We start from the raw sequence: 26,209 nt of genomic DNA, 5'->3' as shown, positions 1-26,209 counted from the left end.
ACAGTAAATCAAAGAAATAAGGACAACTATTGTGCAAAAAACAAAAACAAAAAAAATCACATATAAACGAAGAAAAAAGCCCTGGAAGTTCACTACTGATTCAAACCGGAAACCGGAAATGCTTCGCTTTCAAACGAACCAATCACAGCCCTCTCGGTCTGCGTGTGGACGGCGTCTCCTCGACGCGTAGTTACAATTTTCGGGAGGTGCACGTCACTGACGGCGCATGTGACGGCGTGTCCTCTGCGTGTCCAAAAACCACACGCCGTAGACACGGCGTCGTTTTGACGCAGAAGTATAATTCAGCCTTTACAGAGAAGGCGGGGGACGTTCTTTAGTCATGTTGCCTTCAGGAAACGTAGGTTGCAGAAGTTATCAGTAGAAGTATGATTCAACACTGTATATACACTATATTCACGTGATTGGCAGTGGAAAAAACTGATATTAGTGACACGTTTCTGTTTAAAAAGCTGTTTTAGACCGTACTTGGCACCAATCGCAGTATAAAAGCAATAAACTATGCCAGACTGTACAGTTCAACAGCCACACTTTAAAGTTTGACATTTCCCATTTCCACATACTACCAAGTACGGTCTAAAACAGCTTTTTAAACAGAAATTTGTCACTAGTATCCATTTTTTCCACTGCCGATCACGTGAATATGAATATGTTATGCTGTCGTTCATGATGCCACGCCCCTCTCAGTTGATGCCACGCCCCTCTCAGTTGATGCCACGCCCCTCTCAGTTGATGCCACGCCCCTCTCAGTGGATGCCACGCCCCCTACGCCAAAAGTCTGAAACTGAAAAAAAATATTGAAACTGAAAAAAAAAGTTCGGAAACTGAAAAAATAAAAAAATTGAAACCGTAAAAAAGAATTTTCAGGTTCAAATTTTATTTTCAAATTAGCAAAACTTTTGGCCTTGATTTGGCTCCATAGAAATGCTGCCATGCTGAACAACTTGAATGTGGCTTTTAGAGCAACGTTTGCTACTCGGTCTTTTTCAGGGTGACCCTGGGTTTTTTCATCAGGACAGTGCTGAACTGCATACATCTTCTTCCACTACAAACGCATGACTTATGAGCGTCCAAGTGCTGCTCTCTCCACCAAAGTTTACTGGTGCTGTCACCAGCCTGGACTGATGGTGCTGGGGCGGTCTCTGCGCGCACAAATACGCGCCCAGAATATCACATTTGCTGGCACAAGCCTGTCTCGAGAGTGGATTAAAACAGCCTAAAAGGTGGAGCAAAAAAATAGTGAAGGTTTGTGGCGGCCGGAGTTTAATCCTGTGCGCTGTCGGAGCCGGAGGGAGAAGGATGGACAAGTGTCTGCTCTCGGAGCTGGCGCACTCCACAAACTACTGATGGCTCGCAGGAACTTATTGATCTTTTTAACGGCATAAAGACGCGCAGGAACCGACGGCTCCGACAGTTTAATGGCGATAACCGAGACAGAGACTCTCGTCCACGGGAACAGAAATGCTGCTCCAACTTCTGCTGCGCATCGGTGAGTTGGCTGAGTCAGCATGTCTCATAATAACCACTTGAAGATGCTGCCGATTTGAAAATGTGATTTTTCCTTGTGGTAAAGCCTACGAGTTAGTATTTACCCCTCATTTTTACTACACTTGTGTTCAAATAACATCTTTTCTGTCCTGTTTTCTCAGCTTTAGCAGTCATCTCAGCTGAGCTGTCTTCTGCAACAGCTACAACTAAAGCCCAAGGTAAAAATCCTGCAGACACTGCATTGATGCAAGAAACAGTTACTAAAAGTCAATAGGTTGTTTTTGTGTTTGTTGTTTTTAGAAATAATGGCATGCTGCATTTACCATTTGTTGGTTTCAGGACCGAATGTTTTCTCGTTTCTCAATCATCTTTTTTTCTGCAAAGATGTCATTAATAATCTCTCTGTGGCTAGTAATGTGTCCATCTGTTTGATGACTTGGATTTACAATTTGAAATGTTAACAGTTAAAACTTGAAAACAATTTGATAATGCAAATACGTTTTATTTTATTTGTGTTTTTGTTAAAAAAGAATTAAAAATTAAAAAAGCTAGAAGCTAGAAATGTAATTAAAGGAAGCAATAATAATAATAATAATAATAATAATAATAATAATAATAATAATAATACCTTTATTTATAAAGCGCTTTTCAAAAACAAGTCACAAAGTGCTTTACATACAATTAAAAACAGGAAACAAACAATTAGTACAATATTAAGACACAATGTACATAAAGGGAAATAATGTGCAATATCTTTCATTCACTGCAACATGCAATTATGTAAATATCCATCTGTATATATCCGTCTGTTATCTTTTTATATACTAGTATTTCTTATTATTTATTTTTCTTCTTATTATTATTATTGTATATACCAGTTTACTGTTTATAGTGTGTTATTGTTATTACTGTGTTATTACTTTTTCTATTGATGCCTCTTGTTTTTTTGCACTATCCCCTTTGCTGCTGTAAACTGCAAATTTCCCCTCTGTGGGACTATTAAAGGTTTTATCTTATCTTATCTTATCTTATTTCAATTGAGAGCTAATAAAAAGAGACAAATAATACAATCAGTTAAACGCAAGTCTAAAAAAGTGAGTTTTTAAAAGTGACTTAAAAGAAGACAATGTGTTAGCTACTCTGATCTCCTCCGGCAGGTCATTCCATAAGCGAGGGGCTAAAACAGAAAAGGCCCGGTCGCCCCTTGGTCTTTAAGTTAGACCAAGGAATGGCCAGGAATGACCCACCAGAGGATCTCAGGGTGCGTTCAGGCAGCAATGATAGCAATGATACATATGAATGTCCACTCCTCCCTCTGCTGCCAGTGAAGAACAACTCAGGTGTGACTCCAGCTGGACAGTGTGGGACTTGGGTGAAAGAAGCTGATGGAGGGTATTTCACCTCCCCCAACTACCCTGAGAAATACCCACCTGAGAAGGAATGCATCTACATTATAGAAGGTGAGTCTTCTTCTTCTTTTTTTTTACCTTTGAGACACTTGCAATCTCTTCTGCTTTTAACACCTCCTGTCATGTCTGAACCTGCCCCGGTGCTGCAGCCGCGCCTCGTCAGTGCATCGACCTGTTCTTCGATACGAGGTACTCCATCGAGCCATCCTGGGAGTGCAGGTTTGACCACATTGAAGTACGTGATGGCCCCTTTGGTTTCTCGCCCATCATCGGCCGCTACTGTGGGCAGGAGAGCCCGTCCTACGTCCGCTCCAGCGGGAGGTATCTCTATATCAAGTTTGTGGCGGACAGTGAGCTGGAGTCCATGGGTTTCTCTGCCAGGTATAACTTCACACGAGGTGAGTGATGGAAGTTAAAAACTCTCTGCACTTCTCTTCATTTATCAGGATAGGGTACAAACACTCTTGGTCATTGTTTTGATGTAACAGGCATTGATTGTACTGTTTGCTTTGGTATGCTTTGGTCTTCCAATGGTATTTTTTAAGGAAGAAGCTTGAGTGAACCCAAAGCATATAACCTGCCTAGCATCAAATGAAAAAATGGTGCTGAGGCTACTTCTAACCTTTCCTTCTGCAACAGACCTCACTCTTCTGTGGGAGTGTAGCAGTTTGAAATGATGGAAGTGAGAACAGTTGGGTCAATAAAACCAGAAAATACAGACATCAAGTTATGGCTCTGCTACACCGTTGGAGGGAAGATGATGAGTGTAATTGGGCTCTAAGCTCTGCTTGTCCTTGGCCGTCTCTCTCAGTCAATTCACCGTCTGCTGTGAATTTGACATTGTTGTGTATCACCTGAGCCAAACATCTCGTTCATCCTGTCCGTCCCTTTTTGGTTGATTATTAAAAAAAAAAAAAGAAAAATCAAAGGTGTGGTACTTATTACGGCCTGTGAAGTCAAATCATTGCATATTGCAATTTTATTAAGGGTCAGTTGCTTTGAATTTGCTCTAACTTCCATTTGTAGTGCAGGCACAGCAGCAGCATCTGACAAGCGAAGGGGAGGAGAACACACACGAATACACACTAGCGCATCCTCACACACACCGCACACACACAGAGGCACTTGTTCCCTCAGTCGCACACACTGACACACGAGAGTTAATGAAAGCTTGTCTTCAGGGAATGCAGCTTGTCAGCGCTGAGCCGCGGTAGCAGCTTAAGGGAGTCCAAGGCACAGGCTTTATCAACACAGATTTTGTAGGCCACCTACACTGACAAGGGGCAGAGATTAACATTTTCATCCCTCTGTCCATTTATCCAACTATTTTTTTTTAAAACTTTTTCGTTAACATAATTGATTTTCTTCTATAGATTTGACTCTTTTAAGGATTATTCCAGATGTAGACAATTTATTCCGTCTCACATGATTTAGTTTTTAAAAGCAGCATATTTTGGCCCATGTTGGCACAATTTTCTGAGGTCATAATGAAATGTCTGCGACATGCTTGGTGCAAAATAACACTGAGCTACAGTGCAACCACTCATTCTTTCAGCACGGTCTTTACAGCTCTGTTTCGTAGCAGGTGCATTGGGGTGGAGTTGACCACTCCTCTCCTCTCCACTCCTGGCAGTTTTTTTGTCTGAAGTACATCCCCATCCCCCGTCTGTTTTGAGCCTTACCAGCTGCTGATTCCTCTGCGATGCACAGTCTCATCTCAAGTCATGCATTCAACTGGCCCAAGTTGTTAAAACACTGTTAATACGGATATGAATGCTGAAACAGCGTAACAGCCACTTTGTGGGCAACGTAAAATTAAAAAATATGTTGTCATTTCTCCATCAGATATTTGGTCTATCCACTCTTAGTTTTTTCTTAAGTCTTCATAAGCTAATGTTAATAATTATTTTTAATGTGGGTTAACTTTACACCAATAGTTACAATTAATTTTAACCCAAAATTAAATGTTTTGTTTTTTAACAACTTGCAGAAAGGTAAAAAAGATAAGCAGTTATTTCCTGTTGCTGGAATTCAGTGCAAATATGAAAGAGTTTAACAGGTTAGAGACAGTAATATTATAATATGGCTAATGACTTAATGAAATAACATATATGATACAATATATGATATTTTGAAAATTGTTAGTATGCACTTTAATCTGTAGGCTCAACACAGTTTTTTATTTTTTAAGAAAAAAGACACAGGTGGATTTTAAGTTTACCCCTCCCCCTTCCCTCCATGAGAAATTAAGCAAATTAGCGTAAGACTTGATTTTGAGAGACTGATAAAGGTCTGTTTTTCTTTAACATGATCTGCCCCTTTAAGAGGATATTTTCCATTATTAGCGGATCAAGAAAAGCCGGTTCCCGTGTATTTGCATCAAATGTAGTGTGTCCTGGAGGCCAAAAGTTAATCTTCAGTTTAATTCCGGTTACATAAATTCATCCACATGTATGCACGCAAAATAACAGCCTATCGAAATAAAATTCTGTAAACTATTGTTGATCTTTGCTTTGTCATGTGAAATGAGTGGACAAAGTTAGTTTTTGAAGGATTTATGCACGTAAAAAGGTCATTTACTTTAGTGTATGGAATTCTGGGGGAAAGGTTTTCAACTCAGCTGTTTGCATGATGACATTGTACTTAAAAAGTGATGTCTGACTGTTGTGCACGACTTCAACTTTTAGTTAACCTTTTGTATTCAAATATGATACAATATGCAAAGCTTAACCTATGCAAGATATAAATTGCTCAGGGTTACGATTACATTACGATGTCCGGTCTTGATTTAAATGGATAAGTTGGTTCTGTTCTGCATTATTTGGATTTGTAAGTGCAAGTTCTAATGTCAAACTGTTACTTTCAGTGATTAGAAAACATGTGATGCTGTGCAGAGTACAACCTGCAAATGAGTATTAAATAATACACATTTACTGTAGGAAAGCAAAGTTGTTTCCTGGCAACAGAGATTTTTTATTTTTTCCCAATTACAATCAATTTGTCTAACTGATTATTGCAAAAAGAATAAAAGCGGTTGAAAAGCACTTTTTTTATTCTCAATTACACCACTTACTGAATTCCTACTCAACTTCTCTGGGATGTCCTTTTTATAACCAGCATATATTAAAAACACAAAAACAATGCCTTAATGACTTATTGCTGTTGTTCTATTCTCACTTCAGAATATGTTTTTGATTACCCACAAATAAATCTGATTTATGAGGAGAATGTTGTGAGACAAACTTGTTTAATCCCACTTCTTGTGTGTGCAACACAATTTTCAAGGAGGATTTATCAAAACCATCATGCATCTTGTCTTTATCTCAGCCTTACATTTATTTTCATGTATTTTGTGTATTTCCTGTAAAGCCTCTGCAAATGTATTGTAACACACACACACGCACGCTCGCATGCGCGTGCACAAACACACACAGAGGCATGGATGTGAATAATCTGGCCAAGCCTGCAGCAGAATGGATAAGAAACATGAGAGGATTAATAAGAGTCCTTGCTGATTTGAAAGTCAGTCAAGTCATCATCTTCCCTGCTTACATCACAGCCTCTGTCTGCATTACCAATGAATGAATAAATGGATGTAAGAATGAACACGTAAATGAATAAACAGTTAAAAGATAGAACTTAATTTATGAAGACAAAAAACAAAAACAATGCAACTTTGGTTAATACATTCTCACTATTTACCCTGATTTTATTCTTTCTTTTTAAATCTTTTTCTACATGTTTTACTGAATGGTATTAAATGTATACATAAAAAAAATGTATCAAACAACGTGCTTCCAAGAGTAGTCCCAAGTGGAAGTAATGTTTTTATCAGCAGGTTGTTGTTGATGCTGCTGCAGCCCAATCTGTCCTCAACTAAGCTGGTCTGTTAGGGTTTTTAATCCACGTAGCAAGTGGATTCATCAGCACAAAGGTTTAGGACACAATATCTGTTCCTTTCCTGATGTTGGGAGTAATTTGCTTTTTTTCTCTTTTTTTGATGAACAACATCAGGGTTTTGGGTGTGTTTAAACGAGACTAGAAGATATGTGATGCAGATAGATGATGTGAGCATTGGCCAGCTGCCTGTTTTTTTTTTTTTTTTCAATATGTATTTAATATTGTTGCTCTTATCCTCTGGTATTTTTCATCAAATTTTTTTTTTAAATCTCTTTTTCTCTGAAAAATGTTTTGCAGGAAATGTTGCACATATTTCACATCCAACAGAACAGTGTATAATAGTCCTTTATTGTATTTTTAAGATTGAAGGTTAATTCATTCGTCCTGGTGGAAATTTGTCCTAAACAAAAAATAAAGGTAGTAGACAGTATGTAAATGGACAAACCTACGCAGATACACCGCACAATGAAAAACAATACAAGCCTGTGCAACTACTGAGGCTCCTGTTTGTTAAACAGATAAATTGTTAAATTGCCAATAAGTGTTTTGGCAATGTATTTCCCATTGCCAAACCATTTTCAAAGTTGTCTGGCAATGGCAGCAAAGATTTGACAAATTTTTCATGGGCAACCCACTCAGCTCTGCTGCTCATCCCATTAATGCATGATCCTTACAAATGTGGCACCATTTAAAAGGGAAATAAAAAGTCTTTCCAACGGAATAAGATTTATTGTCATGAGGCATTGTTACAACAAAGGAATAATCTACTAAATTAAAATGTTTTCCTTGTTTTTTGTGCTAAATTGATATCCTCAAAAAGCTGTTTAAGGACGGGATGTCCCCTTACCCCCATCACTTTCAGTGCTGTACAAACCAGTTTGGTTCGTTTTGATGACAGATTCCCAAAGCAAGCTGCAATTCCATTTATTGTGCTTTCTGTCACAGCATGATAAAAAAACTAACATTATTTTCTTTTCCACACAAAAACAGTTGCTTTTGAATCCTACAAGCAGATAGAATTCAGTTGAATATCCCAGGATAGGCTTGAGTCATTATGCACCCCCGAGTATTTGTATGAATTCTCTTGAGTAATGCAGGTTTTACTGACCAGAAGGGAGGTGTGCTCTTCAAGGCGACCTGGATCAAAAATAATTTCTTCAACATTAACAATGAGGCCATCACACCATTGGACAAATGTATTCACCTCCATATTATAAACTGAAATATCAGTGTCTTTGTCCAATTGTCCAATGATTGCAATGTCATCTGAAAACCTAACTTCTCTCTGACTCACTGAGTGCTGTTGGTTAGAAATGAGTGATACTACCTGATGACACATGGAATAAGTTTGTATGAGTTTGCTGAGAAGGATATGGGGCTGTATAGTATTGAAAGCTGAACTAAAATCTAGAAAAGAGCATCTAGCATATTTTCTTCCTACAAAACAGTACTAGTGAAATATACTAGATGAAATGTACTCACACCTGCCTGTTCTCTGTATAATCTGCACAGAGAATACAGGGGTTTGTCAGGCTGCTCATTTTGGGTATAATCTGCATTTATGAATGTATTTTTCACCAGTTATTATACATAAAAGCCATCTATCAACTTATTCTCAAATCTACACTCTGTTAAATGCATATGTGATCAAGTTTGTTTCTCATGTGACTGAACGTGACTGATATGTTCTTTTTAGATCCGGAGTTTAAAGACGTTGGGGTACTGCCAGCTTTACCAAGTGAGTATTAATCGTTCATGACTCGACATACCTGCAGTCCTGCTGCATCAAGTAAAGACAATCAGCGCAGTGGTTGACTGAAAAGGAAGGTCTGGTCATACAAGATGGGCCGATGACAATAATCAGCCCTTCTCCCATATTTAATGTATAACAACCTTTAACTGCTGTTGGCCTGCTCTCATGTACCATGTCACGAGCCAGCGCTGGTCTACGTAGATGCAAGTTGATTGGCTGGTGTTCATGTCAAAGCACGGAAAGTTGAACTTTTCTCAACTTCTGATGGGAGCAACTTTTCCAATGCTATGTAACAGATTCATAACTCAGTTCTGAAAGACTTGTAATGATGTTACTTTCCTCAGGGAGTTACCATGTTAACTCAAATACAATCAAAACTCATTTCCAAAGTAGGAAGCTGCACATGCACTGAACCTTCGAAGTTTAAGACTCCATCCATTTAAAAATGCTTTAATCAATGTCACTTCTTGTGGATTTGTGACCCCCTCCATATTTAATTCTCATGAAAACAACATCCAAATTCGTATGCCTTAAAAGTGGCACCAGAATTAAGTGAGCAACTGAACAACTAGTCTGTAAACCAATCCTGGTTAAGGACACATCCTACAGTTTTGTCCTGAGTGAAATGATTTCAGCCAAGGTCAGTTTTTGATTTATGGTTTTACTGTTTTACTGGTTAACATTTTGTGGGAAAATTAGATATACAAGCAGCAAAAGATGGTAAAACTTATCATTTAACATACAACTTAACATATCATTTATTAACTATCACAGGAATCAGTGGATGTGGAAAAAAATATATAAAAAATATAGTTTATTATAGTTAAAATTTAGTATTAGCATTAGCACTAGCACACAGTGTCTTTTCACATTTCATCCATCCATCTGTTAACTTCTACTTTGCCAGTAAAAGTCTCAGGAGTAACAGTCTAAGCTGGTCCAGACCTCCCTCTCCCTGGTCAACTCCTTCAGCTTCTCTGGGATTTGACCTCCCAGGTAAAACTGTTGTATTCCACAGACTGTGACTTTGATATGAGTGGTCCAGAGGGATTTGTGGATTCAGCGCATATCAGAGCACTAAAAACTGAAGCTGTGGACTGCAGGTGGTACATCCGGGCCCCTCCCAAAGCTAAGGTGTGTATGCTCTTTGCTATTCCCTTTGTAGCAGCTAACAGAAAATGAAATTTGGGAAAATTTGAAATGGCATTTCGTACAGCTACACATGGATTAAAACAGATACAAACAACCAAAACTACCAACTGGCTTTGAAGCTGATCAGTGGTTGTAGTGGAAAAGTAAAACAGTAATTTTAGTTTCAATTTACAGGGTGGACAGATTTAAAAACTGTCAAATTCACTTGACTGCAGTTTGGAAATTGTGCCACTAGATGTCATTGCATCTCATACACTGGACAAGCAGTGCCTTACATTACAACAATAAACTTTTCTTTATTGTAAATATTTATGTATTACGACGGAGTATTAGGGCCAAACAAAAAAACAAAAAAAGGAAATTAGGAGAATAAAGTCATAATGTAATGAGAATAAAGTCGTAAAATTACGAGAATAAAGTCATAATATTACGAGAATAAAGTCGTAAAATTACGAGAATAAAGTCATAATATTACGATAATAAAGTCGTAAAATTACGAGAATAAAGTCATAATATTACGAGAATAAAGTCATAATATTACGAGAATAAAGTCGTAATATATTATAAATATATAAATATAACTTCACAAGATGCTCAATATTCCTCATTTTAACACAGGGAGAAGAAGCTCTTCCTGTTAGAGTTCTCATAAATTATATTCTCATAATATTACGACTTTATTCTCGCAACATTACGACTTTATTCTCGTAATGTTACGACTTTATTCTCGTAATTTTACGACTTTATTCTCGTAATATTACGACTTTATTCTCATAATATTACGACTTTATTCTATTACGACTTTATTCTCGCAACATTACGACTTTATTCTTGTAATTTTACGACTTTATTCTCATTATATTATGACTTTATTCTCGTAATTTCCAATTTTTTTTTGTCTTAGTTTGGCCCTAATACTCTGTCGTAATGTATGAGTGTAAACATTTATAAAATAATTCTGAGTGCGTCCTATTTGTCTGCATGCGGTTGATCCAGATCAAATAAGATTTGCCTTTTTGTTACCATGTGACAAACAATAAGGTAACTGGGAAAGAAATGTTTGGAGACTAAGCAGCAGTTACTAAAACCTGATCCAGTCCCTGCTCATTTATTCTGCTCTGCCCACAGATCTACCTGCGATTTCTGGAGTATGAAATGCACAACTCAAATGAGTGCAAGCGCAACTTCGTTGCCATCTATGACGGCAGCAGCTCAGTTGAGCACCTGAAGAATAAGTTCTGCTCCACCGTAGCCAACAATGTCATGCTGCTGAACTCTTTGGGCGTGGTGAGGATGTGGGCGGACGAGGGGAGCAGGAAGAGCAGGTTCAAGATCCTCTTTACAACTTTCCATGAACGTAAGCCTTCAAGAGATCACTGTAAATGCTAAGGAAAATGTTACTTGTGTGTGGTAAAGATGTTTATCATAATCAGTTGGCTTCAGTGATGATTTTCATTTAACTTGACTTAATTTGATATTTGTTTAGAATTTCTGCTGCATGCCTTTGGGATCACATGAGTATCTTTAATCAATAGTAGATTTTTCATTTTGAGAGGAAATCTTCGTTTTTCCCACCCCATTTACATGCTACCAAATATTATGACATAACTTGAATATTTATTCTTCTTCGCTCAAATATTGGTCACTCAAATTAACAGTTGCACAACCAAATGTCCGGATCTCCAGTTTGAGCCTTCTTCTTTGGAGTCTGGCTTCCTCTGTACACCTTTGAAGCTTCTGCAACCAGATTGTTATGAAACAACCCTATCAAAAAAATTACAGCCAATAAAGTGCCAACTATGACACTGCTTACTTGTTGCAGGTGCACTTGTTTTACTACACCATGCCCCCCTCAAACTACTGGTTAGGTGGGTTCAGCAGATCAGAATCAGAATCAGAAAAGGGTTTATTGCCAAGTTTGTTAAACACACACAAGGAATTTGTTGTGGTGATTGGTGCAATACAATACAAATATAAAAGCAAATATATAAGAGATCACTGTGTGCCTAACCTAAATCATTTAATTAAGTACTTCTATTATTAGAATAGTGCTCTTTCAAATCAAATCTGCAGAATGGCTGACCACCCGATGTTCACATTTTGTTTAATACTCTGCAAGAAAGATCTAAACAGGAGATTATTGAATTCTACAGGAATTACATAGTGTTTGCTTGGTGCCTTGATAGAAGTCAAACTAGCATCCAGCACTCATCTCTCCCCCCTCGCTCTTTCATCTACATGTAAAGTTTAAACAATCATCTGCACAAGTTGCCTTTTGTTAAAACCTTTATAAATATCTATGTTTGAACTGAATTAATGGGTGTATTTGTCTTCTACCATCAAAAAATAATGAGAATTCTGAGTTTTATTTGTTTTTTGCAAACCGTGCATGTAGCTGCTTGTAATAATTAGAACTAATTATCAAAAAAAATTTCACTAATATTAACTTCTAAACACAAGCCTGGCCAGAAAAACCTGTGGCCTGTCCATCAGTGAAATGCTGGTGCCGGCTGGGATGCATCCCAGAGATGGTCCTGCAGGTCTGCAGCTGCAGCACCTGACCTGTCTGGACCTGCCCTGACCCACAACACACAATAGGGTTCTCAATGATGGTGAAAATTGGACCAGTATGAGTTGCTTCAACACCATCATGAAGGTCAAGTCAGTGCTGCTTCAAGTTTTATGTATCTTATTATTTGTTTTAGGTGTGGCAACTTAGCTGCAGGGCAGGCTCCATGCAATCAATGACTGAATGATTAACCGTAAAGTCTTGGATTGCAGTTAATTTTCCAATCTACCATAGCACTTTATTTTAACTTCACAGACATGTTTTGGCATCTTACACCAATTTAGTGTAGAAGAAGGACAGTCTTCCACTGCTGGATGTGAAGCCAATACAGGAGGGTCTTAAACCAAAATACCAACGGCCAGCAGACACTGGCTCCAATATACTGTAGCCTCTAGATTATTGAGCTCTCACATCAATTGATACAGTAAGCCAATACATTTTACAATACTTTCATGTCGTTGGCTTCTGCATTAATTTCATAATTATCAGAAGTATCAACATTCTTTTTCCAAATGTGGTCACTTCTGTGTCCAGGGACTTCACAAAGCCACAATGATCTTCTTCCTTTATTTACAGTCTGTGGTCATAGGTTATTGTTTTGGGTCTGATTCTGAAAGTATCTGATTATGTTTTATTGTATTTTCAGCTTCCAAGTAGCCAAAATAAATAATTGGGAGGTTCTCTGGTCCGTGGGATTAGAAATATCTAATTTGCAGTGAATTGTATTTTTTTAAATGATGGTGCTACAACAACTGTCTGCAGTGCTGAACACCCATGAAATAGTACAAACAATAACTGTTACAGAACAGAGAGGTAAAACTGAAGCAACTAAAATGTCTTTTCAAAAAGTCACTTTACAGATGCATGTTTCCTGATTATTGTTTTTCAGCCCCGTGTGCAGGAGACACTTTCTTCTGCCACAGCAACATGTGCATTAACAACACACTTGTGTGCAATGGTGTCCAGAACTGTGTTTACCCCTGGGATGAGAATCGCTGCAAAGGTAAGCTGACACACAAGGGGGGGTATTCAACACAAACTCACTGTATTCACAACACATAATTTTTTTCTTTTTCTTTATGTGCTGTCTCTTCAACTAGAGAAGAGAAAACCCAGCATCCTAGACACGCTGGACAACACTAACCTCACTATCATAGGAGTAACCTGTGGTCTGGTCGTCCTCCTGCTGGTCATATCTGTTATCATCCAGGTCAAACAGCCTCGTAAGAAATATGTTGTTCGCAGGTGAGAGAGTAAAAGTCACGTACTACTTTTTTATCCTGTAATAATGGTCTATGATTAGCAATGTAAAACAACAACAAAAAAGCATGCTCAGTCCTGCTCTGATGAAAATTGTACGGCTATGTGGAGCTCATGGTTTTTGTCTTTTATGTAGCAAACTAAGTAAGTGATTAAAAAACCCACGGTACGCTGCCTAGCAGGATGCAGCAACCGGGTAGTAAAGTGCACTGAGCAACACTGAAACTGATTTCATGTGGACATGAATTACCTATTCTGTAGGGCCGGGGATCGATTCAAATGTCAAGAATCGATTCGATTCCGATTCTTAAGATTCAGAATCGATTATCAAGATTTGATTCAATTCGATTCGATTCCGATATTGATTTGGAATGCTGATAGAACTGCTTTAGAAACATCATGTGGGTCAGAATTACCAAACAGATCCAGGGCAGCAAACAGAGACGGGTGAAATCGGTTTTATTTTTTCCCACATTCCGTTTTTATTTGTTCCATTTTCGGTCTATTTTGGTTTTTAATTTTTGAGCATTTGGTTTTTAGCATTTTTTGCAAATGTAACCACAAGACAGTATATAAAGTAATATATAGGCAAAGGAATATAGACAATTTATGCAATTATAACTGAACACTTTAATGTTTTCATACCTTTAAACATATTTAAAGGCAAAAACATGGCACCAGTTATTCTCGTGTCCAACAAAACATTCCTTTTTTGGGGATAAACAAAAAAATATCCAAAAGTTGTAATGTAATGATGAAAAAAAAAAAAAAAAAAAAAGAAAAGAAAAAAAAAGAAAATAACCCCCCCCCCCAAAAAAAATCGATCTTTAGACATATGAATCGATTTTTAGGAATTAATATGAGAATCGATTTAGAATTGGGAAATCGATTTTTTCAACACAGGCCTACTATTCTGTATATGCTGTTGTTGATTTTGTGTACTCTTTCTTTCCTTCCTCTTCATACCCGCAGAGATGACTTTGACCCTGCCCTCCTCCACCCTGGTTTTGAGCCACCACACTATGAGCTCTGCACTCTGCGCCGCGCCCCCTCTGGAGACCTGACCGACGCCGGCATGGCGGAGGACTTTGAGAAGTTCCACAAACTCAGACGCTCCGAAAGCAAATGCATCCGCGACCACCACTGTGGCTCTCACCACGGCAGCATCCACGGCAGCATCCACGGCAGCCGCAGCAACCTGAGCATGCGGGATGCCACAATCGCCTCCGATGGAGGAGCTATTGTGCCGCCTTTGTCGCCAATGATGTTGAGCCAGATGTCGCCGCACCTCTCTCACCAGAACACACCAGCAGGCAGACGCAGCATCCTGGTGATGAAGCACAGCTACTCTCAGGATGGAGCCGAAGGGTACAGAGCAGAGGACGAGGAGGATGATTTGATGATGGATATGGGTCCCGCTAACAGCCAGCACCACATGCACCACCATCAGATGCACCATGGGATGTCAGGGCTGGATCACACAGTCCATCGTACACTGTCAAACGACTTTTAAATTACTGTAGGGTTAAATGCATCTAAAGAATAATCATTCTATAAACAAGAATACATGAAAACAAATGGAAAGGATTTAAAGAGATATATTGGATTACAAAATATTAAATGCAATTTAGTTTTTTTCCTAAAGAGGCATATAACTTTCACTTTTGATGTGTTATTACTGCTGATCAGAACAGTTCTGGCTGAAGCGAATCCAGCTGAAATACAAGTTTGACATTAAATGAGTAGAAACAGAGCACACTGAAGTTTGTGAAACCAACACTCACTTGTTTCTTCCGAGCCAAAGAGTTAAGTATCCATCAAGGATGGATCAAAGATGGATCTGAATGCATAGATACAAATATTAATGGCAGCTGGAATACTAGATCACTTTCCCCAATTTTTTCCCTTTTTGTTCCTGATGTTTTGATTTTTACCTATAGTATCATGTACAATATACTATATCATATTTATATCAATTTTGTGAATTTAATTAATATAATGATTACAGTTTTCCTTTACTTTTGGCATTATTGCATCACCAAAGCAAGGAACAAATGTGTCCGTTAATGGTAGACATCTTCTGTGTTGACATCTGATTCATGCCATCCCCTGTCTGATTCCTTTGTATTTATTTGATTAAACAATTTCCTTTTACTTTGAATATCAAAATAGTGTTGTCTTTATTTTTCTAAACTTCTGTATTTATAAGCAGTACTCGAGATGAGGGGGGATGGCATCCCCCCCTGAAATAAAAACGGTTAAAATCATCCCTCCTTTCCATCCCTTATGTCATTTCATCAATTAATGTAGTATTACTGCTATTTCAACATTTAGAGTCAACACCAGAAAAATAACTTTTTTGACAATTTTCACCTGTTTCAAGTACATTTTCACTTGAAATAAGTAGAAAAATCTGCCAGTGGGACCAGATTTATCTTCTAATTACAAGCAAAAAAATCTTGTTCCACTGGCAGATTGTTCTGCTTATTTTAAGTGAAAATCTACTTGAAACAGGTGAAAATTGTTGTTTTTTCCAGTGATGAGTCTTGTTTTAAGTGTAATGAGATTTTTTTACTAAAATGAGACATTTTAGGGCGCGACGCAGAGTGCAGAGATAAGTGAGAAATAAGACAAATATTCTTGTTAAGATTTTGAGTTTTTGCAGTGATCCATTTTACTTATCCTGTGAAGGGCAGAGGCATATTGATAAGTTCAGAAATCTGTTTTTATTGTTGTGTTTTGATCTATTTGATGTAAGCCCAGTGGATATTTAAAGCTTACAGAAGGCTGCATTTAACTGCTGCTATGTCATCCCTGCAGTATTTCTGCAGGTGTTTTGGTCAGTGCTATTATTTGTAATATATTATATTATTTGTAATCACCACAAATTATCTGTCCCCATATGATAAAATCCACCATCCCCCTGATTTTTTTTTTACAACTCGAGTACTGCTTATAAGTTTATAAGCCTATAATAATATTTGACTCTGTAAATGGTCATTGACGTCGTTGGCCACCGACCCGCAACCTAAAAGGAACCATTGATAGCTTGACTTTGTTACCTAGTCGGAATGATAATAACGTTGCACAGGTCAACAAACGGGCCATGCGACTTTTATTTTCAAATTGTTTGCATATTTTTATGGTAGTTTACATGTCGTTTGTGGTGTCCATTGGAAAGCAGCTAGTTAACCTGCTCAACCAGACGCGCGGCTGCTGTGGACGGAGTTGAGCTACAGTTAGCGGACGTTTTCAGAGCATCAATGTCACAGGAGGAGCTGGTCGTGGACCCGGGGACAGGTGGGGGGACGGGTGGGGGCAGGAGCCGCCTCGGCCTGGTCCTGACGGGGGTGGTGGGGGGCTCTCTGGTCGCCCTGTACGCCGTGGCTGCTCCGTTCGTCACCCCCGCCCTGAGGAAGGTTTGCCTCCCGTTCGTCCCCGCGACCACAGCTCAGGTGGGAAACGTCCTGCAGGCGCTGCGAGCCAGAACCGGGACTCTGGCGGACATCGGGAGCGGAGACGGCAGGATCGTGAGTGCTGACCCGCACATGTGTGCTACGTAAGCCTGATTTATGGTGCTGCGTTACATCGCTGCGTAGCCTACGCCGTAGGTCTGCGTTGGTGTAACGCGGAACCACAAATCAGCCTATAGTATGGTTTGTCTTTTCATTCTAACCTTCTGCTATTATCACCAGAGCTGGGTAGAGTAGCCACAAATTGTACTCAAGTAAAAGTACTGTTACTTCAGAATAATATGACTCAAGTAGAAGTAAAAAGTAGTCATCCAAATAATTACTTGAGTAAAAAAGTACTTGGTGAAAAAACTACTCAAGTACTGAGTAACTGTTGAGTAACGTCTGATTTATTTTTTTAACGCAACCATTCAAACAGACAAAAGTACAAAATAATCATCTTCAGGCAAATTAAATCAATAAAATAATAAAATAAATTAAAATCAATAAAAAATACAAAAAATGCTTAAATTAAAATAATTTTAACGTAAATTCAAGTACTTTAATAAATAATAAAATAAAAGAAATAAAAGAATAAAAAAATAAATTAAGCACAAGCAGCACAAAATTTCAAGCCTTTGTACTTTTTTTTTTATACACGAGAACTAGAACAAGCCCATGAACTCATAGAAACTCTGTGTGTGTTTGAGTCTCTAAACGTGACAAAACATGCAAAAACAAAAATTTTTCCCAAAGAATCACTCAGTGATGTCATGAGATTGACGCGTACGCAGAGGCGATAAAAGAAAAGTAACAGCTCAACGTAGCCTAATGTAGCGGAGTAAGAGTAATAGTTCCTTCTTCACAAATCGACTCAAGTAAAAGTAAAAAGTATAGTGATTCAAAACTACTCCTAAAAGTACAAAATTTCCCAAGACTTTCTCAAGTAAATGTAACGGAGTAAATGTAACTCGTTACTACCCACCTTTGAATATCACAAATTGTTATGTTACAATTGTATGGAATTGTTTAAAGGTTTGAAGGGTTTTTCTATAAGATTCTACACTGGTGGTTACTCTCAACGCAAGACAACATCCTGGTTTGTAGGAGTTCTTCTTTAGGTGAAGACAATGAAGAGAAACAGGTGTTTTAAATCCTGTTTTTCTCAAAGTTTTAGTGATCTTAGGTATTTGCTGAGTTAACATCTCAAGTAAGAAACAATCAGCAGCAGAATATATATGGCTGAAAGTGTGACATGTTTAGCTTTCTTTAACCACAGGTGTTCTCACAGATACGGTTAAACATCTGGACCTATAATGTAAAGAATATCTCCCTTTTTAGTATAAATAGGGCTGGATCAATGACCACTGTATGCATTTTCTGTCCTACCTCTGTGGTTTGAGTAAAGTGAACCTCCGGCCGGCAAATATTGTGCATGATATAATAAAGGCTTGTCTTAACATTTGATTCTGTTCACTGGTTCTCTTACGGTGCACCAGACAAACAAACGAACACGCAGATCTTTCAATTACCAAAATGAGGTCATGATCCCACGAAAAGCGACCTGGACTAATTCTTGTAGATAAGATAGAGAGCTTAGTGGAGGCTGGTCAGGTGGTTTGGGCATCTTGTTAACGTGCCTGCTGACGCCCTGCAGGGAATGTGTTTCGGGTCTGTCCCTTTGCAAGTAAGTCTTGGGGCAGATCTCAGACTAACTGGAGAGATATTATGCCTTGGTTGACTTGGGGAATGCCCCAAACTGTCCAGAGTAGAGCTAGAGGTGGTGACTGGAGAGAGGGATATCTGTACATATCTGCTCAAACTGTTATCAGCACAACTCTAGTGGAAGGAAATGGATGTGTGGATATCTGGATTGTAACTTTATGTGCCCATGTTCTACCTTTCTACCAACTTTTACAAAACCGTTGCTACAGTCGCTCTGCATTATTGAGACACTTTGTGCTTTCTTAGTAACCATGGCCCTGCGTCTTCCCTCTTGCAGGTAATTGCTGCTGCCAAACATGGATTCCAGGCATCGGGTTTTGAGCTGAACCCCTGGCTGGTGTGGTATTCTCGCTACAAGGCCTGGAGGGAGGGAGTCCACCGTTCCACCTCCTTCCACATCTCTGACTTGTGGAAGGTCAGTTGTTCCTTATTAGTGTTTATTTGTCATAGTGTTTAAAATATTTCTGGTCGAGACGTGACCATTTTATTCAACATAACTAAACAATGGCAGTAATCGTCTATTTCACTTTGTCAATCCCAGTGTTTCTGATTATTTTTCCAGGTCAGTTTTTCTCAGTACTCCAACGTGGTTATTTTCGGTGTCCCACAAATGGTGAGTTTGGCTGTTCATCATAAACAGAACCATCATGATTATTTTTTGTGGAATAAAATATACAACTCCAAATCTTTGCAGTCAGCATGAACCCAGAGTACTGAAGTTTTTTTTTTCTCACGACTTCATTATTATGTTAGTTTAATATACATCAATTTTTGAATTTCAAGCCTGCAGCACATCCCAGAAAAGGTTTTCACCTTTGCTGAGGGGGTGTTTGTATTAGTTTTGCCATTTGAGACGAGTGTGAATAATCTTTTCCAAGGATCCTCACATGTAGTGTGACTAATAGCCATGAGGGGAGTGCAGGGATCTGTCTGATGCGCTACATCCACGGACAAAACATAATTCCACTACTGCAGTTCAGTGACTTTTATTTCCTCTTATGAATGTACTTTCAAACATACACTTTGATTGTATATTTGCAGAATTGGGTTGCCTAATGGTAAAGTTGTAGCGGTCAGCAGAAATATTGCCTCAACCTCTCTCCGCACCAAGCAGACAGATTCACAGACGGATGCAGGTGATATCCATCTAGCAACCAGGGAGCCCCAGTGACACTCACACAACAGCCACACCCACCTACTACCCTCAGTGAGAAACATTCCTGCCTCTACATCACATCATCACAATCACATATTTGACTGACTTAATATGTTGTGCAAAAGCAAATCATTTCCAATCAGTCTTTGAGGAACATTTTTTCTTAAACATCTAAATCAGGGGTCGGCAACCCGCGGCTCTAGATGTGGCTCTTTAGCGCCGCCCTAGTGGCTCCCTGGAGCTTTTTCAAAAATGTTTGACCTTTTTTTTCCTTTTTTTCTTCTTTTTTTCCTTTTTCTTCTTTTTTCCTTTTTTTCTCTTTTCTTCTTTTTCTTTCCTTTTTAATCTTGACATTTCTACTTTTTTCTCTCTACATTTCGACTTTTTTCTCTCAACATTTCGACTTTTTTCTCGAGATTGTACTTCAACATTAATCTCAACATTTCGACTTTTTTCTCAACATTTGTGTGTGTACCCTTTTTTTGTTTTGTTGGAAGGACTTTTTTATTTTTTTGCTGATCGAAATAAACAAACTCAAACTCAATTTCAACTTTTTTTCGACATTTCAACTTTTTTCTCAAAGTGCATAATGAAAAAAAAATCTCCCCCCAGTTATAACTAATATAGATACATGCAGCATGTGCTGCCTTCATTGTAAGGCTTAAACAAGACTTTCATTTTCTGCGGCTGTTTTTTGTGTTTTTGGTCCAATATGGCTCTTTCAACATTTTGGGTTGCCGACCCCTGATCTAAATGATTTCCTCAAAATTTTCAGATCAGTTTCATAACACTTTTTTAATCTCTAAAAGGAAATTATATGTTGTTTTTTCACTGAATATGTTATGTGAGCAGGGGGGATCTCCTGTAGTGGTTTGTGTAGCAGGAGATCTGAAGACACTGTTGTCGTATGACCGTCCTGTAAACAGGATGTCTGGTGTTGTCCATTAAGCTCTTCATTTTATAAGTTGTCTGTACTCAGCCTCCTTTCCACCACTGGTACAACCCACAACCACAGAGCCATCTGAGTATTTCTGCAGATGACAAGACTCTTGATGTTTACTGGAAGTGGAGTTGTACAGCTTGAAGAGGAATGGTGAGAGCACAGTCCCCTCCGGTGCTGCTGTGCTGCTGACCACTCAGTCACACACACAATTGACAAATTGGTTCAATTTATTTCATTTTTTGTTGTCAAAGTGGAGATCCTCTATCCATTTTTGCTCCTCAGAGACTCGCCCTATCATGGATACAGCTTTTTGTACGAAACCATCATTGCAATCACCTCTTGACATCATCTGCTTGGAAGAAGAAGAAAAAAACAACCATTATATATTTCTTTCATTTCCTTAAAAGCACTAACGGGCACCATGTCAAACGGTTTTGAACAGTCTGCAGGCTTGAAATGCAAACATTGACATAGTAAATGAAATAGATAAATAGATGTTAAAAAAAAAAAAATATATATATATATATATATATATATATATATATACACACATACATACAGGACTGTCTCAGAAAATTTGAATATTGTGATAAAGTTCTTTATTTTCTGTAATGCAATTTAAAAAAAACAAAAATGTCATACATTCTGGATTCATTACAAATCAACTGAAATATTGCAAGCGTTTATTTTAATATTGCTGATTATGGCTTACAGTTTAAGATTAAAATTCCCAGAATATTCTAATGTTTTGAGATAGGATATTTGAGTTTTCTTAAGCTGTAAGCCATGATCAGCAATAATAAATAATAAAAGGCTTGCAATATTTCAGTTGATTTGTAATGAATCCAGAATGTATGACATTTTTGCCTTACAGAAAATAAAGGACTTTATCACAATATTCTAATTTTCTGAGACAGTCCTGTATATAGATATGATTCACAATGTCTGCAAAGAATAGTCAAAGTAACTTTTAGAATAGCGGTGATATTTTTGATGTGTAATGAATTTATCGACCCAACTCTTTCTGACTTGGGTTTGTACACCATGTGTGCTGGATAAAGTAACTTTGATCTTCCCTCCACTTATCTCCATATTGTAATTAGGGCCCGAGCACCTTCAGTGCGAAGGCCCTATTGTATTTGCAGGAATTTTTATTATTATTATTATTATTATTATTATTATTATTATTTTCCTGACAAAGTGATGGCCTTTTTGCCCCCCTTAACATGCCCAAAAAGTCACCAAATTTTGCACCCAAGTCAGGCCTGGCGAAAAATTTGATATTTAATGGTTTGCATTATTGGGTGTGGCAAAATGGCTCAACAGCGCCCCCTTGAAAACTTTGTGCCTCAAGCCCCACAATACGGTTTGACGTACATGCACGAAAATCGGTACACACCTGTATCATGGGACAACTTAAAGAAAAGTCTCTTGCCGTCATGCCCGAAACCAAACAGGAAGTCGGCCATTTTGAATTAATCGTGTCATTTTGGCGAAATTTATGCCATTCCTTCGAAAGTTAATTCAGCCCGAACCGTAACGTGCACCCAGGTGTGTTATACATCAAAATGTGCGTCTCCATCCTCTGACACCACGCATTACTTTTCTCTTTCAAAAGTGTTACCGTGGCGACGCTAGACGCCAAAAAGCGCGCCCACCCTTCATCTGATTGGTTCGACAGAAAAAACTTTGTGCCTCAAGCCCCATAATACGGTGTGACGTACATGAAGGAAAATCGGTACACACCTGTATCATGTCACAACTTAAAGAAAAGTCTCTTGGCGCCATGGCCTAAACCGAACAGGAAGTCGGCCATTTTGAACATTCTGAATTAATCGCGTAATTTTGGAGCAATATATGCCATTCCTTCGAGAGTTAATTCAGCCCGAACCGTATCGTGAACCCAGATGTGTTATACATCAAAATGTGCGTCTCCATCCTGCGACTACACGCATTACTTTTCTCTTTCAAAAATGTTACCGTGGCGACGCTAGACGCCAACAAGCGCACCCCCCCTTCATCTGATTGGTCCATATTTGATAGTTCCCCAAAAGGCACCAAATTTGGCATGCAAGCCAGGCCTGGCGATAAATTTGATATTTCATGGTTTGCATTAATGGGCGTGGCAAAATGGCTCAAGAGCGCCCCCCGGAAAACTTTGTGCCTCAAGCCCCACAATACGGTTTGATGTACATGCACGAAAATCGCTACACACCTGTATCATGGCACAACTTAAAGAAAAGTCTCTTGGAGCCATGGCCGAAACCGAACAGGACGTCGGCCATTTTGAATAAATTGTGTCATTTTGGCGAAATTTATGCCATTCCTTCGGCAGTTAATTCAGCCCGAACCGTAACGTGCACCCAGGTGTGTTATACATCAAAATGTGCGTCTACATCCTGCGACACCACGCATTACTTTTCTCTTTCAAAAGTGTTACCGTGGCGACGCTAGACGCCAAAAGGCGCGCCCCCCCTTCATGTGATTGGTCCATATTTGATAGTTCTCCAAAAGTCACCAAATTTTGCATGCAAGCCAGACTTGGCGATAAATGTGATATTTCATGGTTTGCATTAATGGGCGTGGCCTAACGGCTCAACAGCGCCCCCTAGAAAACTTTTCTCTACCATAACTTTTGAATGGTTTGACATAGAGAGTTGTGGGTGGTGTCATGGGACTCTGTAATGAGTCCTTAAGCTTCGTTGGCCTTAATTAGCCCCGCCCCTTCTTCTGATTGGTTGTCCCTTTTTTCTGCTGTAACTTTTTAATGGTTTGACTCCCGCTTCCTGATTCAAACGTCTGCTGGCCCCGCCCCCCGACCAATCAGTGGCGAGTAGGGTGATGACGGCCCCGCCCCCCGACCAATCAGTGGCGAGTAGGGTGATGACGGCCCCGCCCCCCGACCGATCAGCTGTTGTAATGTGGTGACGTCAGAAATAGTCCCGTGCTCAGCCCGGTTAGAACCTCGGTAGAATGCTTACAGAAAGAGTAATGAATGAAATAGTAGTGTTTTACTAATATTTATACCTTACAAATATTTAAAAAATTATGAAAAAAAGTTCCAGACATTTTATTGCTCTGTTGGTCTCTCTTAAGCCAGTAAGTCAAAGCAAAAGCAATGGCTGAGATGTAGCTCAGCCAGATCATAGCGGTCTTTGGTGCCAGAGGTCGGGAGTTCGAGCCTGGCTTCCCAAAACTTTTGTCAGCAATTTTTGTGTTTTTTTTTTACATCAAAATGTGCGTCTCTGTCCTGCAACGACGCACATTACTTTTCTCTTTCAAAAGTGTTACCGTGGCGACGCTAGACGCGAAAAAGCGCTCGTCCCCTTCATCTGATTGGTCCATATTTGATAGATCTCCAAATGTCACCAAATTTTGCATGCAAGCCAGGCCTGGTGATAAATTTGATATTTCATGGTTTGCATTAATGGGCGTTGCCTAACGGCTCAACAGCGCCCCCTAGAATACTTTTCTCTGCCATAACCTTTGAAAGGTTTGACATAAAGAGTCGTGGGTGGTGTCATGGGACTCAGTATTGAGTCCTTGACCATAATTGGTGAAAATTAGCCCCGCCCCTTCTTCTGATTGGTTGTCCCGATTTTCTGCCATAACTTTTGAATGGTTTGACATAGAGAGTCGTGGGTGGTATCATCAGATTCTGTATGGAGTCCTTGACCTTCATTGGCCTGAATTAGCCCCGCCCCTTCTTCTGATTGGTTGTCCCGATTTTCTGCTATAACTTTTGAATGGTTTGACATAGAGAGTCGTGGGTGGTGTCATCAGACTCTGTATGGAGTCCTTGACCTTCATTGGCCTGAATTAGCCCCGCCCCTTCTTCTGATTGGTTGTTCCTTTTTTCTGCTATAACTTTTGAATGGTTTGACATAGAGAGTCGTGGGTGGTGTCATTTCTGAAATGCTTATGGGGGGCGGTGAACGTGAGTGCGAGGGCCCGTTCATCGCTGCTTGCAGCTTTAATTGTGACTTTGTGTTTGTCCAGATGGAGCAGCTGGAGCTGAAGCTGGCCAGTGAACTTCAGAGTACAGCCAAGGTGGTGGCCTGCCGCTTCCCCTTCCCTACATGGGTCCCTGAGCACACTGCAGGGGAGGGCATAGACACTGTGTGGGTGTACGATGCCAAAACCTTTAAATCCAGTCTGAATCATAATCTGACAAGAAAAACAATGTTAGAGAAACAAGATACATCTGATTCACACACGTAACAGGACTCAGTATTTGTTATTAAATTGCCATTGTATGCACGACGAGCAAGAATGTGAGTGAAACGGACCCCCAGTGAGCAGTTGTGGTTCCAGCCTTTACTGTCCATGTCTATGGGGGGCTGGAGGATAAAACATTAAAGTCTTTACTAAAGTGATGCTCAATGCTTGCCCAGGGGTCAAAGAATCAGAAAGAAGTTTATTGCCAAGTAGTTTAACACACACAAGGAATTTGTTGTGGTGATTGGTGCAATACAAAAGAGCAAATAATATTAAATGAAAAAATGTACAAGTTGGTTCTAAATCGCCGGAGTGATGAGTCTAGGAAAAATAATATTTTTTGTACATGAGGTGACCTGGGACGTGCGTTAATGTGACGCATAAGGTCAGGTCAGAGTCTTTACGTTAATGTAACGCAGAGTTAGTCCATGTTCCAGACCAGATATCAGCACCACTCAAGGTGACAAAACTTGCTTATAATTTTTGAAAAGATCCATGTCTGTAGATGATATTTTGGTATGATAACCCTTCCTGAGTGGCAGCTGTATCATAGTTAAATAACTTATTTGACAATTTTCACCTGTTTCAAGTAAATTTTCACTTTTCACTTGAAATAAGTAGAAAAATCTGCCAGTGGGACAAGATTTATCTTCTCATTATAAGCAAAAAAATCTTGTTCCACTGGCAGATTGTTCTACTTATTTCAAGTGAAAATCTACTTGAAACAGGTGAAAATTGTTGTTTTTTCCAGTGATGAGTCTTGTATTAAGTGTAATGAGATTTTTTTTACTAAAATGAGACATTTTAACTAGAAATAAGACAAATATTCTTGTTAGGATTTTGAGTTTTTGCAGTGATCCATGTTACTTATCCTGTGAAGGACAGAGTCATATTGATAAGTTCAGAAAACTGTTTTTTATTGTTGTGTTTTGATGTATTTGATGTAAGTCCAGTGGATATTTAAAGCTTACAGAAGGCTGCATTTAACTGCTGCTATGTCATTCCTGCAGTATTTCTGCAGGTGTTTTGGTCAGTGCTATTATTTGTAATATATTATATTATTTGTAATCAGCACAAATTATCTGTCCCCATATGATAGAATCCACCATCCCCCCTGATTTTTTTTTTTACAACTCGATTACTGGAATGGGGGGTCCGGGGCCTTG

General features: G+C 39.0%; 2 protein-coding genes across 2 annotated transcripts; both read left to right on the top strand.

The window, feature by feature from the left end:
* Positions 1-1,128: 1,128 nt before the first annotated feature.
* On the top strand, positions 1,129-15,686 carry LOC133453012 (neuropilin and tolloid-like protein 1). Its single transcript, XM_061732827.1, has 10 exons — positions 1,129-1,507; positions 1,668-1,724; positions 2,832-2,966; positions 3,065-3,313; positions 8,512-8,553; positions 9,587-9,702; positions 10,849-11,077; positions 13,179-13,292; positions 13,390-13,534; positions 14,522-15,686. Exons 1-10 carry the CDS (start codon positions 1,480-1,482, stop codon positions 15,060-15,062), a joined length of 1,656 nt encoding a protein of 551 aa, XP_061588811.1. The 5' UTR covers positions 1,129-1,479; the 3' UTR covers positions 15,063-15,686.
* A 971-nt stretch (positions 15,687-16,657) lies between these two features.
* Positions 16,658-25,593, top strand: atpsckmt (fATP synthase c subunit lysine N-methyltransferase). Its single transcript, XM_061731258.1, has 4 exons — positions 16,658-17,079; positions 19,004-19,141; positions 19,289-19,339; positions 24,825-25,593. Exons 1-4 carry the CDS (start codon positions 16,813-16,815, stop codon positions 25,044-25,046), a joined length of 678 nt encoding a protein of 225 aa, XP_061587242.1. The 5' UTR covers positions 16,658-16,812; the 3' UTR covers positions 25,047-25,593.
* Positions 25,594-26,209: the final 616 nt, after the last annotated feature.

Source organism: Cololabis saira, chromosome 10 (genome assembly GCF_033807715.1).
Source record: "Cololabis saira isolate AMF1-May2022 chromosome 10, fColSai1.1, whole genome shotgun sequence".
NCBI classification, from domain to species: Eukaryota; Metazoa; Chordata; class Actinopteri; order Beloniformes; family Belonidae; genus Cololabis; species Cololabis saira.
Note: the sequence above shows the minus strand (reverse complement) of the source record. Positions and strands in the feature narration are given on the sequence as shown.